This window comes from Polypterus senegalus, chromosome 6, assembly GCF_016835505.1.
Source record: "Polypterus senegalus isolate Bchr_013 chromosome 6, ASM1683550v1, whole genome shotgun sequence".
Taxonomy (NCBI): domain Eukaryota; kingdom Metazoa; phylum Chordata; class Cladistia; order Polypteriformes; family Polypteridae; genus Polypterus; species Polypterus senegalus.
In genome coordinates, this window is record NC_053159.1 from 130,132,742 (window position 1) to 130,150,044 (window position 17,303).

Sequence of the window (17,303 nt, forward strand, 5' to 3'; positions counted from 1 at the left end):
AAATGCTAAGTTTGATATAATTTAATAGCTTGATTATGCAACATCAAAAAGTGGTTTGTCTACACAACATAGCTGAATCAGCTTTTTTGTCCTTGGTTCTAAAATCTTAATGGTTTTTTAATAAGAAAATGATTTGAAAGATCTGAATGACTAATTCACAGGTGAAGAAAACAAAATTAGTTACACCTTGTCTGGCAATAAATGCTTGAAAAAACAGAGATGATTAACAATCTCCTAGAGTTTTGTATGTGTTTTTGTGTGACAATGTAATGCATAAAACAAACCATATCACGTAACATTTATTGAGAAACAGAAAAGGTAAAAAAATTACAGCAATACAGAACAAGGTTTTCTTCGAAAACCTGACCTACATTTAAATCATTATTACAGACAAATTACAAGAACTGCTCAAATACTTCACTAGAACTTGAAAATATTTACTTACCTCCCTAACAAGATCTTGTTCAACATTGTGTCTGGCAATGAGTATGCGTCGTTTGAATCGTCGACTTTCAAGTTCTAGATACTGCCGTTGGCGCCGCAGCAGGTTTGCTTGCTCCTCAGTCTGGAAGTGCTGAAGATTCTCCTTCTGCTTAGACAGCCATTCCTGCTTTTCTTTTTTAGGAGTACTCTGGTTCTCATTTAGCTCCTATAAAATCAACACCAATTATAAATTTGATACAATTCAATAAGCATGCAGTCTGATTTTTTAAAACCTATACCAACTGAAAAGAATTTTGCCACGAATGACACATCCCCCATGAATCTCTATCCTGCTCATTTACTATATGTAGATTTTTGCTTATCTTCGTTTTTGGTGTCCAATCCAGTATGTAAGCTGTGCAACTCAGACGTTAGTTATTGTTGTAACACAACAAATCTGAGAAATCATTTATCTCAACATCACCCAAAAATGTTATTTCAGTCGATATCCAAGGAAGTAGAACCTAATCAATCTACACTGAAGACAGCAGGTAGTTCCAAGCTTCCATATAATTCACCTTGTGTCCAAAAAATAAAATCTAAAGCAGTTTTTATCTGTAAAGATAAGAAACCCCCCATTGTTGAGTGCTTCGACAAATGATACAGGTTTTTGAACTGTGGTATGCCACATACCAACCAGAAAGCAAATGAGTGAAGTTACTGTACCTAGGCTTTATAAAGATCTTAAGCAAAGCATTGCAACATCTCTCAGAGTAACCCTAACTTCCAACAGCTGAACATCCAGGGCAGCACATTCCTATGTTACAATGACACATTAAAAACGACTGGGCACCTGTGGCGGATGTGTTGCAGACAAGCACGCTGTAATGTCAGTCACACAGGGAGCAACCTCGCTGCCTATATACAGAGATTTTGAGACAACTTACCATTCAAAAACCTTTCCAGCATTACCAATGCGCTATTCCAACGAATGGTCACATCAACTTCAAATTTGTGTGTTGTCAACACCAATAAAAGTGTTGTTTCTCTTTAAGCAGGTGGCTATCTGTATTGCTACAGTGAAAAAAGTTTGCAACACACATCTCACCCAGCAAAGCAAGCAGGCAATTGCTGAAATTTTCAGTGCAGTCTGTGATACAAAAGTGAGCAAGCATACAAAGCAGCCTACTTGAACTAGATTCGTAATAGCGGCGTTATCAGTCACGCTGGATTGTTCTTTTTCTTTTACATTCATTTAGTGCCATTGTTAACAAGCATTAGCTCTAGATCCTTGTTTTAAAATACTTCCTTTTTGTCTGAGGACTGTGAGGACACATTTGAGACTGAATAATGTGAGTACTACAATTGAACAACTGAGGATATGTGTAACTTGTACAATTATAGAAAGACACGTCTTACCATTGTATCTTTAATTTTGACTAATACAAGATTTTTTTATTTTAAATGTCCAACAGATGAATACATTTGGCTAACAGTTAAGTTGAACAATGTCTACATGGAGATTCATAATAAAGAAATAGATTACTGAATAACATTATTTAAGAAGATTTAATTATTTTATCATAATATTGACAAAAATGATATAAATATTGTATAAAGTAGATGCTATTGCACTGAATTAAAACAAGAAGCCCCCATAACCCCCATAATACGTGTGGACGTTTATGTAGCAATACCTGTGTTAGCAAAATTATGGTGAATTTTGAATGACTGTGGGGCTGTGAAAAAGTGTTTTTTTTTTTTTTGTTTTTTTTTTTTATTTTAAGAGCAATGATATTTTGTTCCACATTTTCTAAATAATGATGTTAAATATTTCTCCTTAATGTCATTCCATGCTTATGCATAGGTTATGAAGTCACTATGTAGAACACCCTCCAAATAAAATGCTACTGAAATTTGTCACATTATATTAATGTACTCTACGCACGGTTAAGTAATCTTTAAAAAAGCCATTTCATATATATCTGAGCATGCAAATTTTGTCAAGATAAAATCAATATCGAATCAGGGCACTGTGAATCAAGTTCAAATCGGGACTTTAGTGCTGATACACAGCCCTTTAATTACGTTTAACATAAACATGTGAATACAAAAATGTTCATATAATCAGAGTAGGAAGTGTATGTCTAATGTCCACTGTTGTAATGATACAGACTTGGTATACGTGCTTCATGCGATACGTTTTTACACAGTCACCAACACATAGTTTGAGCAAGTGTCAAAAGATATTCTGTAATATTTCATATGTTGCTTATGCATGACAGGGTTGAATGCCAGCACCTGATCCACATGATCAGTACCATCCACCATCCATAATGCAAGGAATAGTAACTTCAACAACTCTCCTGACATGTATTGTTCAGAATCCTGCAACTGCAGTATTCTGAACAGTACTTGGGAGGCAGACGTCTTTCTTGCCCTTCCACGTGATTGCAATAATATTGCCTTTCTACCACACAGCTACTGCACCACATTGTAACTTGATGCATTCCCACAAAATGAAGCCACCAGACCTATCACGGCAGTTGGGTCATGCAATGATGCGTGCATCAATTTTTCTCAGAAGTAAAATCCCAAGCAGTTTAGGAGAGGTAAAGAAACTGTCCATTGTCATACAGTAGCCTTGGTCAAACAAAGAATCCATCAGTGACTGCACAGAAGATGTAGTGCTGGTGTACCAACTGTATTTGGTATCCTACTTGGTCCCTCTACGAGAGGGCTTTGAGCTTGCTTCACATAGAACGTAGAGAATTTGACACCCAATTGTGGCAGTTAGGTACATTTTTGCGATGTACCTTTTAAACAAGAGCCTTCCCTTGTAATCCATCAGACTTTCATCAATGCTTAATGTCAGGATTGAGATCATACAACTTCTGTATATTTTTCATTGTTGCCTGATTCCACAGTTTGTTTTGGTATGGGTGACTGGCTTCATTATAGTTGTTATTACTGAAATTCAGGTATTTAATAATGAGTGAAAAATGATACTCATAACTTCACAGAGTTGTCGACAACAATTATTTTGAGGAGCAGTAAATTTTAAAAAAGTAAATGATTTTGTTATTTTCAAACATACTTCTCACGTGAATATTGCTAAAAAAGAATTGTGGGAAACAAATATTTTGTTAAAACAATACACCATCTATCCATTTTCCAAACCCAATTATTCTGAACAGGGTTGCTGGAGCCTAATTCAACAATAACTGAATATAAGGTAAAACACTACTTTGGTAGTCCATCACAGGGCAAAAACACACACACTCAATAGCACACCCAGTTCAGCAAAGCCAATCTACCTAACCAAGCCTTTGGAGCGTGTGAGGAAACCAGAGCACTCAAAGAAAACTTACATACAGATGGGAAAAACATGCTACCTCTACCCTGGGATCACCTGGGGCTTAAAAATAGAGTAGTTCTAATCATTCAAAACAGGAATAGATTCCTAAAGCAGTGTATAACACTGCCAGTGAATATGCTTACCATCTTTAGTAAATTGGAGAAAAAAATTGTATGGGTGTCACCAGAAGATCGCTTAACTTAGGTACCAAACTTGTGATGGCAGTTAATGAATGAAGTAATTCAAAAATTAATTCATGTATGCCATAACAGCGAACATACAATGATGTACTAGGCCACAGAAACTGCATTTAGTGAACACCAATGCCACCACACATTATACATACTCGGAAACATTTCAATTACCCTTCATAACATCCTGAAAATGGTCCCATCCTTGTTATTTTAATTTCAACATTTGAATCTAGTAATGTGGTTCCACCACCTTACAAGCTTGTCCAAATCCATTCCCTCCTCGCTCCCCATTTCTTATATGTTTCTTTGCTTGTTATTCATCTCAGTTTCGGTATTTAACAGATTGTGATATGAGAAATGGAGACTATTTATTATAGATTGTGATATGGGAAGTGGAGACTACTTGTTATATTTTTGTGTCACACAGAGAAAATCCCTCTGTGATGTGGAAACGGCATTGTTTCACATGCTACTGTAATAAAATGTACACTAATAGCAAATGAGATATCACCCAAAACATAATTCACATTTGGAAGAATTCAGCTAATTTCAGTATGCAGTGGCCAAATTTATGCAGTGGCATGTAAAAGTTTGGGCACCCTTGCTTAAAATGTCCGTTACTGCAACAGGTTGAATTTCACACAAAATGGTCTTGGGTCAGCTCACGGAACTGGGTTAAGTGTGGCATAGGTGTTGCCTCTGTCCTTGGGCGAGTGAAGTGAGACGCAACCAGGTGGCATATATGAGCTGAAGAAGCTAACAGTACTTTTTAGGGCAACATCCCAGGGGTCTGGCTTAAAGCGGCTGATTACATTTCTAATTCTAATTCTAATTTTGTGTTTAGGTACAAAATATCAAACTTTTTCAATGCAAAGTACTGTTGGGATTAAGTTATAGCTTCACTACCAATTAAAAATACTGAAATATGTTTGCAATATTTTAACACTGCTCTGGCGGAGAGTGTTCAAAGTTAGACAAATGTTTTCTTTCTTTGAACGTATATAAAAATACCTAAATAAAGATGAGAGCTCTCTTTTACCTTCCAATGTTCTTGCTTCCACCACACCACTCATTGAAAAGACGGGAGTGAATCGTGATATACGTTTAGCTTTTCTTGTTTTTTTCTGTTTTGATTTGTGTTACAGTGCATCCGGAAAGTATTCACAGTGCATCACTTTTCCACATTTTATGTTACAGCCTTATTCCAAAATGAAGAAGAAATAAACACACAACACCCCATAATGACAACGTGAAAAAAGTTTAATTGAGGCTTTTGCAAATTTATTAAAAAGAAAAAAACTGAGAAATAACATGTAAATAAGTATTTACAGCCTTTGCTCAATACTTTGTCGAGGGTGTAATTGCTGCCAAAAGTGCATCAAGTCTTTTTGAATATGATGCCACAAGCTTGGCACACCTATCCTTGGCCAGTTTCGCACATTCCTCTTTGCAGCACCTCTCAAGCTCCATCAGGTTGGATGGGAAGCGTCGGAGCACAGCCATTTTAAGATCTCTCCAGAGATGTTCAATCGGATTCAAGTCTGGGCTCTGGCTGCGCCACTCATGGACATTCACAGAGTTGTCCTGAAGCCACTCCTTTGATATCTTGGCTGTGTGCTTAGGGTCGTTGTCCTGCTGAAAGATGAATCGTCGCCCCAGTCTGAAGTCAAGAGCGCTCTGGAGCAGGTTTTCATCCAGGATGTCTCTGTACATCGCTGCAGTCATCTTTCCCTTTACCCTGACTAGTCTGCCAGTTCCTGCCGCTGAAAAACATCCCCACAGCATGATGCTGCCACCACCATGCTTCACTGTAGGGATGGTATTGGCCTGGTGATGAGCGGTGCCTGGTTTCCTCCAAATGTGATGCCTGGCACTCACACCAAAGAGTTCAATCTTTGACTCATCAGACCAGAGAATTTTGTTTCTCATGGTCTGAGAGTCCTTGAGGTGCCTTTTGACAAACTCCAGGCGGGGTGCGGTGTGCCTTTTACTAAGGAGTGGCTTCCGTCTGGCCACTCTACCATACAGGCCTGATTGGTGGATTGCTGCAGAGATGGTTGTCCTTCTGGAAGGTTCTCCTCTCTCCGCAGAGGACCTCTGGAGCTCTGACAGAGTGACCATTGGGTTCTTGGTCACCTCCCTGACTAAGGCCCTTCTCCCCTGATCACTCAGTTTAGATGGCAGGTCAGCTCTAGGAAGAGTCCTGGTGGTTTCAAACTTCTTCCACTTACAGACGATGGAGGCCACTATGCTCATTGGGACCTTCAAAGCAGCAGAAATTTTTCTGTAACCTTCCTCCAGATGTGTGCCTCGACACAATCCTGTCTCGAAGGTCTACAGACAATTCATTTGACTTCATGCTTGGTTTGTGCTCTGACATGAACTGTCAACTGTGGGACCTTAAATAGACGGGTGTGTGCCTTTCCAAATCATGTCCAATCAACTGAATTTACCACAGGTGGACTCCAATTATGCTGTAGAAACATCTCGAGAATGATCAGGGGAAACAGGATGCACCTGAGCTCAATTTTGAGCTTCATGGCAAAGGCTGTGAATACTTATGTACATATGCTTTCTCAATTTTTTTATTTTTGATAAATTTGCAAAAATCTCAAGGAAACTTTTTTCACGTTGTCTTTATTGGGTGTTGTGTGTAGAATTCTGAGGAAAAAAATGAATTTAATCTGTTTTGGAATAAGGCTGTAACATAACAAAATGTGGAAAAAGTGATGCGCTGTGAATACTTTCAGGATGCACTGTATGTGCTGTATTTTTTGTTTTCATTTTTGCATATTCAATTTGTTTCTTGCATTTCCAGTTTGTGTATTACAATTTGCTTTTGTGTTTTTTCATTTATGTTTGTGTTTCCAATTTGTTTATGCTTGATTTGCTCTTCAGGACTACTATATTCCCCTTAGCTTCATGGTATAAGTAGTGACAGCACTAAATGACATTATCTGGAGGACCACCTTGTGGAGAGATGTGCATAATTATGTCTTTAGGCTGACTGAGAGCCACTGCTATATTTCAACAAAGGATGGTATTCTTTCTTGGAGTATTAGTGCAAATTCCAGTAATGCTGAAGTTTCAACTACATGATGGTTTCATAAACAAACTACTAACAATTACCATTCGATAACATATCACACTCAAGACATTTTACAAATAAATTATGAAAAAAAAAGCCTAATATTTACGAACGGAATGTCATTCATCTTGCAATCACATGCTGTGGGAATCCTACCACTTATGACTTCTCGCCTTTCTAACTTATTCTGTTCTCACAAAAGCTATTATAGCTTTTTTAAAAACAAAGAATAAGGCATTTTAAGAATATGCATTGGACAGAAAATTTTCCATTAGATCAAGTAGGATATTGGTACGATATGGTCATTCTCTACTTTACAAAAGTTTTCATGTGCATTTTATTGTGTCAAAATATTACCATCTATAGGTCATATGTACAGTACACTCTGATTTAAATGCTGAAAATTTAAATTCAGTTTTAACAATGCACAGGCCATTTACTTTCCAGTATAGGCCTACAGTATTCCTTCAGGATCAAGAACCTATAATTATACTGTGGACTGGTCATTTGATGTTCCCACCTCTCACTTAAATTTTACTTACACCACCTTAAAGCATGAGCTGAACTATTTTATGACCACCATATTTAAATGACACTTTATTTTAAACAATATTCTCTTGCAATCAAAATTATGTCACCTGCTTGTAATGTTTCTTTAGAGGACAGAAGAGTCAGAGAGTCTAGTAACATAGCTAAAATTGTTCTTATTTTATAAAAGAGCAAGCTTCACACAAGCCTAGTCAAGACTTGTCATCTGTTGATCATTTTGTAGTACCTTTGTTTCATACTACAGAACACCTGTCTTGGTTACATCATGATACTTCTCTCTCCCTCTTGTAGGTGAACCAAATGTTGATGCGTTATCCATTTAAGAACAGTCTTTTTGAATTGTGGGGCACTTATATGGACTGTTCCTTTCACCCACGCCAACATTCTCCACTTATGTAACTAATTCACTACAACAAGCCTCTCTGATTTGTAAGTTTACTACATGCTAACAACTTAGTTTTCCTGAATGACAGGGGTTCCTCTTTTTGGAGACCTCCTTCTTTTGAAATACATAAAAATCTAGATGTACAAAGCTGACAGAGGTCTGTCTACACATACTCAAGGCTGTTTTTTTGCCAAAGGTGCATCTAGTAAATACTGACTTACAGTGGATGAATACTTATGCAATCATTTGTTTTTTATATATGTAATTAATTGAGACAAAAATCTGTTTTCACATTAACATTAAATGATTTTTTCGGTTGATCAGTGGCAAAACACACAAATTAAAATCCACTGTGATTTAATTTTGTATGAAATTTTTCTGAAATCTTCCAAGACAAGAAAAGTTTTTATAAGCACTCTAAATTAGATATATGCAAACCTTTAAATATAATCTGGTGCATTTCCATTTAAAATCTTAAAATGCATCACTCATAGAGTACAATTGTTTACAATGTTTTAACTTTTCACAAAGGGCACAGGCTGGTAAAATGGGGTTCACAGAGTAGTAAAGGAAGCCAGTGGTTATGACTACATTTATAACCTTGCAGTATCAGTTATACTCCTTAGTCAATTAACTATTCTTTCTGTGATATAATAGTCACAGTAATATTTATTACTGGATGGCATAGTGGTAAAGGAGTTGAACTTAAGAAATGCTACACCTTGGGTCCAAATCACACATTCTGTTGTTTTCTGTAAGGAGTTTACATGTTCTCCTCCTAGCGGAGTGTATTTTACACATTAATCATCAAAGATGTGCATCTTATTGGTGATTCCAGATTGACCTTCTCTGAACGTCAAAGTGTGTGAAAGAGTCAACCTTGTTATAGGTTGGTTCCTCTGTTGCATCCACTGATGGTGTGATAATCTCTGGCTCTAATGGGACCCTGAGATTTATTAGGAAAGTCTGAAAAAATTGTGTAAATATTCATCACAAATCTAATTAAATGGCATCATTCAAGAGTAAGATGCTTAAAAAAAATCAATTAATGTGCTAGTATTAAATATAATCAAAAATATACCTCCTTCAACTGTTCTTTCCGAAGCTTGTACTCTCTCTTCTGTGACTCCAGAAAACTGTTCAGTTCCTTCTTTTGCTGGGCCTGAATGTGCTGTTGGAATTTCTTCTCATCATTGGCAAATGTCTTTGCCTATCCATTCAAACATGACACAAGCATAATTAATAAATGAATGCAGAATTAATAATATCAGATATCTAAAAAAATAATAAATAGCTGGGTAAAGAGGACAGAGATATTAAAATTTCTACAAAATCATAACCTAACTCACTTTAGGATGCAGTATATTGTCATGTACACAGGCAAACACACTTTGAAAATAAAAAATATACTGACCAATAATGACTCAAATATTAGCCAGAAACATGTATTAAACCTATACCTATTGTGCTACTATTCATGTTTAAAAGTAACTACGTCTGCCTTCATTTTACAAAACGACTAATGGTTTTTATATGATTAAATGTCAAGTTCTACAAGGAAGTGCACCTAATAAACAGAAAATACTCTGATTATTTTACTGCTACTAATGATATTAATGTTATTTTATATACTGATTCTTAAATTATCTACTTTTTAGCCATTCTAGATACTACTTTTTTGGCTAATTTGTAATCCTTTCAGAAAACATGTTTTTACTATGTCATTATAGGGTATTGAAGGTGAACTAATAGTCAAAAACAGCAAAATTACCGATTTAAAATAAAATCTACAACACAATTAAGTATGCAGAAAGTGAAAGGGTCTGAATACAATTTATATAAGACCATTTCTGCCTGTCTGGTACGTACACTCTTGGGCATATTTAGTGTGAATGTTTGCAAACCATCACCAGATGGTGTATATTCTGAATGAGAACACTTGAAAGAAGTGGTCCCTGGCTGGGCTGCTTGGAGAAAACCTGGTGTGTATTGGTAACAGTGCACACAACAGTGTTGGTGGCAAAAGAATTATGCTTTAAAACAGATCAGTGGCATCACACACAAATCCAGTTTGCAGATGTACTGCAGAAAGGCAGGATAAACTCTATAGCCAAGGTGAAGGCAACGGCTAGAGCACCTTGAAATCAAATGTTGGAGGTTGGGCTTTAAACACAATTCTGAAAAAAAGAATCTGCTATGAAACCCATGAAAAAGAACAGATCATTACAATCTGGAAACAGATGTAATTCAGGAGAACTGCTGGACTAGTCAAATTCATCCTCGAAAAAAGGCCCCATGCACTTTACTACAGTTGTAATAAGAAAACACATTCAGGACAAGGTTCACAGTGAGTAATAGATTCCGTTCACTGATTTGTATCCAGAGATGTACAAGCCTGGTTGTTATTCACTCCTGGGATACATAAAGTAGCAAATGAACAGTCAGTTCTTGAAGGTGATACGCTGGAACAATATAAAATGATCAAGCATTCGGTGTAAAATATTGCCAAATCAATATGCGGACAACAATACAAATTTCCATACCGGATCAATCAACCCCGGGTTAACAACAACCACCACCAGTACTGTTAGTGAACAGGGTGCTGGCAGAAATTGGGCTAGTGTTGGCCAAAGAAGGAGAAGAAGAGTGGGGAGACATGTCCGGAGGCAGGAGGAGAGGAGGAAGGTAAAGAGAGTGGAACTAAGGGTATGAACTTTCAATGTTGGCAGTATGACTGGTAAGGGGAGAGAGTTAGCAGATATGATGGAGAGAAGGAAGGTTGATATATTGTGCGTACAAGAGACTAAATGGAAGTGGAGTAAGGTCAGGTGGATCGGAGGTGGATTCAAATTGTTCTATCATGGTGTGGATAGGAGGAGAAATGGAGTAGAGGTTATTCTAAAGGAACAGTATGTCAAGAGTGTTCTGGAGGTGAAAAGAGTGTCAGACAGAGTAACGATTATGAAGCTGGAAATTGGAGGTTTGATGATGAATGTTGTTAGTGCATATGCCCCGCTAGTAGGGTGTGCAATGGATGAGAAAGAAGATTTTTGGAGTCAGTTGGATGAAGTGATAAACAGTGCACCCAAAGGACAGAAAGTGGTGATTGAAGCGGAATTTAATGGACATATTGGTGAAGGGAACAGAGGAGACGAGGAGGTGATGGGTAGGTATGGTGTCAAGGAGAGGAATGAAGAAGGTCAGAGGATAGTGGATTTTGCCAAAAGGATGGACATGGCTGTGGTGAATACATATTTTAAGAAGAGGGAGGAACATAGGGTGATGTACAAGAGTGGAGGAATATGCACACAGGTAGATTACATCCTATGCAGAAAAGTCAATCTGAAGGAGATTGAAGACTGCAAAGTGGTGACAGGGGAAAGTGTAGTTAAGCAGTATAAGATGGTGGTCTGTAGGATGACGTTGGAGATCAAGAAGAGGAAGAGAGTGAGGGCAGAGCCAAAGATCAAATGGTGGAAGTTGAAAAAGGAAGACTGCAAGGTTGAGTTTAGGGAGAATGTGAGACAGGCACTGGGTGGTAGTGAAGAGTCACCAGACAGCTGGGCAACTGCAGCAGATGTAGTAAGGGTGACAGCAGCAAGGGTGCTTGGCGTGACATCTGGACAGCGGAAGGAGGAAAAGGAAACTTGGTGGTGGAATGGGGAAGTACAGGAGAATATACAGAGGAAGAGGATGGCAAAGAAGAAGTGGGATAGTCAGAGATGCAGAAAGTAGACAAGAGTACAAGGAGATAAGGCGCAAGGTGAAGAAAGAGGTGTCGAAGGCTAAAGAAAAGCATATGATGAGTTGTATGAGAGGTTGGACACTAAGGAGGGAGAAAAAGACCTGTACCGACTGGCTAGGCAGAGGGACCGAGCAGGGAAAGATGTGCAGCAGGTTAGGGTAATAAAGGATAAAGATGGAAACGTACTCACAAGCAAGGAGAGTGTGTTGAACAGATGGAAAGAGTACTTTGAGTGGCTAATGAATGAAGAGAACGAGAGAGAGAAGAGGTTGGATGATGTAGAAACAGTGAATCAGAAAGTGCAACGGACTAGCAAGGAGGAATTAAGGACAGCTATGAAGAGGATGAAGAATGGTAAATCCGTTGGTCCAGATGACATACCTGTGGAAGCACTGGGATGTTTTGGAGAGATGGCAGTGGAATTTTAACCAGATTGTTTAATGGAATCTTGGATAGTGACAGGATGTCCGAGTAGTGGAGAAGAAGTGCACTGGTGCCGATATTTAACAATAAGGGGGATGTGCAGGACTGTAGTAACTACATGGGGATAAAATTGATGAGCCACAGCATGAAGTTATGGGAAAGAGTAGTGGAAGCTCGGTTAAGAAGTGAGGTGATGATTAGTGGCACTGACCAGAATGCAGGAGGCAGAGCTGGAGGTGGCAAGAGTTAAAGATGCTAAGATTTGCAGTGGGTGTGGTGAGGATGGACAGGATTAGAAATGAGGACATTAAAGGGCGTTGGATGGTTGACAGACTAAGTCAGAGAGGCGAGATTGTGTTGGTTTGTACATGTGCAGAGGAGAGATGCTGAATATATTGGGAGAAGGATGCTAAGGATAGAGCTGCCAGGCAAGAGAAAAAGAAGAAGGCCTAAGAGAAGGTTTATGGATGTGGTGAGAGAGGACATGCAGGTGATGGGTATAACAGAACAAGATGCAGAGGACAGAAAGATATGGAAGAAGATGATCCACTGTGGCAACTCCTAACGGGAGCAGCCAAAAGAAGATGATCAAGCATAAATATGTGTGACTCTAACAAGAGCCAAATAGTGGTGGCTAGACGACTGGGTCAGAGCATCTCTAAAATGGCAGGTCTTGTGGTGTGTTCCCATTATGCAGTGGTTAGCACCTACCATAAATGGTCCAAGGAAAGCAACCAGTGACAATGCCATGGGCGCAGAAGGCTCTAAACTAATCCCTGAGAAGAGGTACTGTAACACAAATTGTTTAAAAAAAAAAAAAACGCTTAATGAGAGAAAGGCGTCAGAACACATAGTGAATCACAGCTTGTTGCAGACAGGAATGCATAGTCAAAGACTGGTCAAAGTGTCCATGCTGATCCCTGTCCACAGCCAAAAGTGGTGACAATGTTCATGTATACATTGCAATGGAAGAAGGTGGCCTAGTTTGACTAATCATTTATTCTTTTAGATCATGTGAATGGCTACCCCCTTTTATGTGTCGTTTACCTAGGAGGACATGGCAGCAGGATTCACTAGGGAATAAGGTAAGCCATGGACTACCTAAAGATTTCTGTAGACCGCGTACACCCTTTCCTGGCAGTGTACTTACTCCCTGATGGCAATTGCTTTTTGTAGCAGGATAATGCACCTGCCACACTGCAAAAAGTGTTGAAGAATGGGATGAGGAACATGACAAAGAATTCAAGGTGTTGGCATGGCCTCCAAATGTCCCAGATCTCAATCTGAACGCGTATGTGTGGAAAAACAAGTTTGATCCTTGGAGGCCCCACCTCATAACTTACAGGACTTGAAGGATCTGCTACTAATTTGTTCCAGATACCACAGGACACCTCCAGAGGTCTTGTGTATCTTTGCCTCAACAAACAATATTAGGCAGGTCGTATGAAATATTGTGGCTGAGTAGTGCATAAAGATCCACCTCATGTCTTTAGATATCAACAGAAGGTTACACAAGACCCTCAATACATCGATCCTGACATATGGCTCCAAAGCTTAGACCATTTCTAAGAAAGATGAGCAAAACTTCCAAAGCACATAGAATCCATTACCTAAGACAGAGTCTTGGAGGCACAGAACCTATCTAACCAACCAATCAGGAGCTATACTGTTTAGGTAAATATATTGTTAAGGTGATAAAACCAGGCACACTGTGCTGGACTGGTCATATGTCTAAGTTTAGTTAGAATGATATGCCTAAAAAGCTTCTGCTAGAACAATATGGATGCAGGGAAGTCTATAGAGGCAAGGCTTTGCTGGACTGACACCAGGAAAAGAAGCAAGGAGCCTGCTCTGTGACCAGAACTGAAGGGCAATTGAGGAGGTCAGGACCAACTAGCAGGTTGAAGCACCAATGATGACGATAACTGATCATAACATCCAACATTAGCATTACTATTGAGAATCATATGCCAAATTAAACACAACTAAGGCAACATATGATAGCAGCAACTGCTGCTATCAAGCTTCTATCCAATAACATGGCTCCGGAATGGGACAATATTCCCACAGAGCTCCTTAAGCCTTCTGAAACTACTGTGGAAGCTATAACAAAGTTATGCCAACAGATATGTTTGCGAAAGCTGGACATTAAAGAAATAGGACAGCTGACGAATTGATACATTAGAAATGTGGTGTTGAAGACCGATTTTATCAATACCATGGACAGCCAGAAGGACAAACAAATCAGTCATGGAACAGATCAAGCCGGCAATGTCACTCAAAGCATGGATTACAAAACTACAGCTCGCCTACTTTGGACATACCACCCGAAGACAAATCACTGGAAAAAGATATCATGATTGGCATAACAGAGGGAACAAGGTGAGGAGGAAAGCCGGCAATGTGATGGCTTGACACCATTACAGCAATGACAAGAAGGATTTTGGGCGAACTTAATCATCTAACACAAGATTGAGCTTTCTAAAGATTGTTAATCCATCAAGTCTCTATGGTTCAGGATCGAGCTGACAGCCTTTAACTAAGGCAACAGACAAACTGAAACATTAAACAAAAAAAAACCAAAAAAAAAAAACCAGAAAACCAGAAAAAAATAAATAAAAATAAATTGTGTAAATAGAATTCCAGTAAAGGCTACATTGGTCTTCCAGGACCAAAGATTGTGAACCCCATTACATACTTGTTTCTCTCTGTCTGACAGTTGAAGGGATTGGTACTTTACTTATTTTACCAGTCTATTTTATTTCCATTTCTGATTTCCTTTATGAGGTTATAGTGTATATACCATCTATTGCAATGAAAAATCTATGCATTTTAATACACAGAATAAACATCGCGAACTGGGAACATAAAAATTACACCTTATGTGAGCGAGTCATAGGTATTGTGAGTTGTGGTTACACACTGACAGGGTTTAGGATGTCATTTTCACTTGGATTTAAGCAACATAAGAATAGTCCACCGTTTACAGTGGACTGGGGAAGTGAGTTCTAATATATACCCTGACTAGCTCTGAGAAAGAAAGCAAAATTTTAAATCTGATAGGCCGGAATGTAATGGTATCCACTAGTACAACATTATAAGTCAATAGTGAACAAGAATGATGAGAAGACATGGCACATTTTGCAAAAGTAGCTGGAGTGCACAAGGGAGAAAAAGTTAGAAGTAGCTTTTGTAATATAATACGGTACATCTTTCTCCATAGTTGCTTGATGCTTTTTGACTAGTTTTTCCATTTCAGCTGCAAAGTTGTTGCGTTGAGTTTCAAGCTCCTTGTCTAATCGCAGCCTGTGCTCATCCATTTCTGCCTTAAGTTTATTCTCTAATGCCATTAGGTGTTTTTGGTGCTGTCTCCTCATACGCTTGTATCCAGACATCTGTTCTCGCAGCTCTGAATCCTGTTCATGCTCCTGTATTTGGCGAGTGACCTGTGCAAAAAGAAGATTATATATTTATTTTTCACCAATACAATTCCTTTCATTTATAAAACTGAAAAGATTATTTTTCCACTTAAAATGTGACTTGAGCATACAATTATAAAACTAGTATCTCAGAAAATGTAATGTCTCTAACAAAAATAGTGCAGCTACTTGACAAGGGGCAGCAAAAAACAGAAAATGTTCTACTTTAATACTCTACTATCATTTAACATTAATTGTGAATTATATGGTGACAGGTTGTTTAGATTTACCCAGTAATTAGAAATGAGTAGCAAATGTGTATGACAACCTGAGCCAAAGAAGGATTGAGAAGTTGAAACCCTGAAAATATAAATGTATATATACTGTAAAAATGAAAAGTCCAAAGAGTTTATCTACAGTTAATTTTATTTAATCCCTCAACCACCAAGATTTACTTAGGCAAATTAATTGCCTGATTTAATGATTACATTTAATAATGTATTTTTCTAAACTCTGGTGTACTTTGCTTCAGTAATCAATGTGGTTAAATTAACATGTTGAAAAACTGGAAACAATGAGGGAATAAAATGGAGCATGCTAGATACAGCCATGGCCAAAAACATTGGCACCTTTTACTTTAGAAAATGTTCTTCTCACAGAAAAATGTTGCAATGATAAATGCTTCGGTATTCACATGTTTATTTCTTTTGTTTGCATTCTAACAACACAAAAAAGCAGAGAAAAAAATCTAAACTGATATCATTCCACATAGAAATACAGATATTAGGCTCTGGATGTTAAACATAAACAAAAAAAAACAACATTTATATAATGTCAATAACCTGTAACTGATTAATAAAGAATATAATTTACATATTTATAAAAGGATATCTCACTAAATATTTTAAACATATTCATGTCAAACATGATGAAGAGATGAATGCTTGCTTCTCTGGATGTCAAGTTTCACATGTATTGTTACTAATCCAAACTGCAAATTAAAACAATATTTAAAAAAAGAACCACTTTGAAACATTTACCCCTATAACTCATTACTCGTAACTAATGCGTCCTATACAATATCTTCTAATATATACTGATAATTAATAACAGTATGTTACAGAATGCCTATATCAGCAAGGACTACAAAAAACTATGTAATTGTAATGTGCATGCTGAAATAATTAAAAGAAAATTACAGGCACAGCACTGTGATTGTTGAATCTTGATCAGGTGAGAAGTTTAGTAGTTAAGCACAATGAAGTCTCAAGCGTCAAAAATTAAGCCTTTTAAATTTTTGATTTTTAGATGTGTTGGAAAAAAACACAAAACCAACCATTCTCATCATTAGGGCTGGGTATCAGCACTGATGTCCCAATTTGATTCAATATTGATTTTATCCTATGTTAGTGTGCACTGATATATGTGAAGTGGTTGCTTTTTTTTTAGAAATTACTTAATATAAGGTGACAAATTTCAGTAATACTTTATTTGAAGTGTGTCTACATAGTGACTTCATAACATATGCATAAGCATGGAATGACATTTAAGAAGAAATACTTGATTAGTAATGAACAGTTAACATTAGTATTTTAAAAATGTGAGCAAAATATCATTGTTCTTTAAAAAAAAAAATAAAATAAACTTTGCACGGCACTCATTCAAAATTCACCATAATTTAATTAACAAAATGATTGCCACATCAGAGTTCACATATAT

At 37.6% G+C, this 17,303-nt stretch overlaps 1 protein-coding gene across 1 annotated transcript in view; it reads right to left on the reverse strand.

Annotated features, from left to right (window-relative positions):
- taok1a (TAO kinase 1a) overlaps window positions 1-17,303 on the reverse strand; it is a 245,509-nt gene that overhangs the window by 23,246 nt on the left and 204,960 nt on the right. Inside the window, exons 15-17 of the mRNA XM_039757195.1 lie at window positions 15,375-15,611; window positions 9,079-9,207; window positions 446-649 (exon numbers count right to left, since the gene is read on the reverse strand). Coding sequence (XP_039613129.1) covers window positions 446-649; window positions 9,079-9,207; window positions 15,375-15,611 — 570 coding nt within the window. The remainder of the gene's footprint in view (window positions 1-445; window positions 650-9,078; window positions 9,208-15,374; window positions 15,612-17,303) is intronic.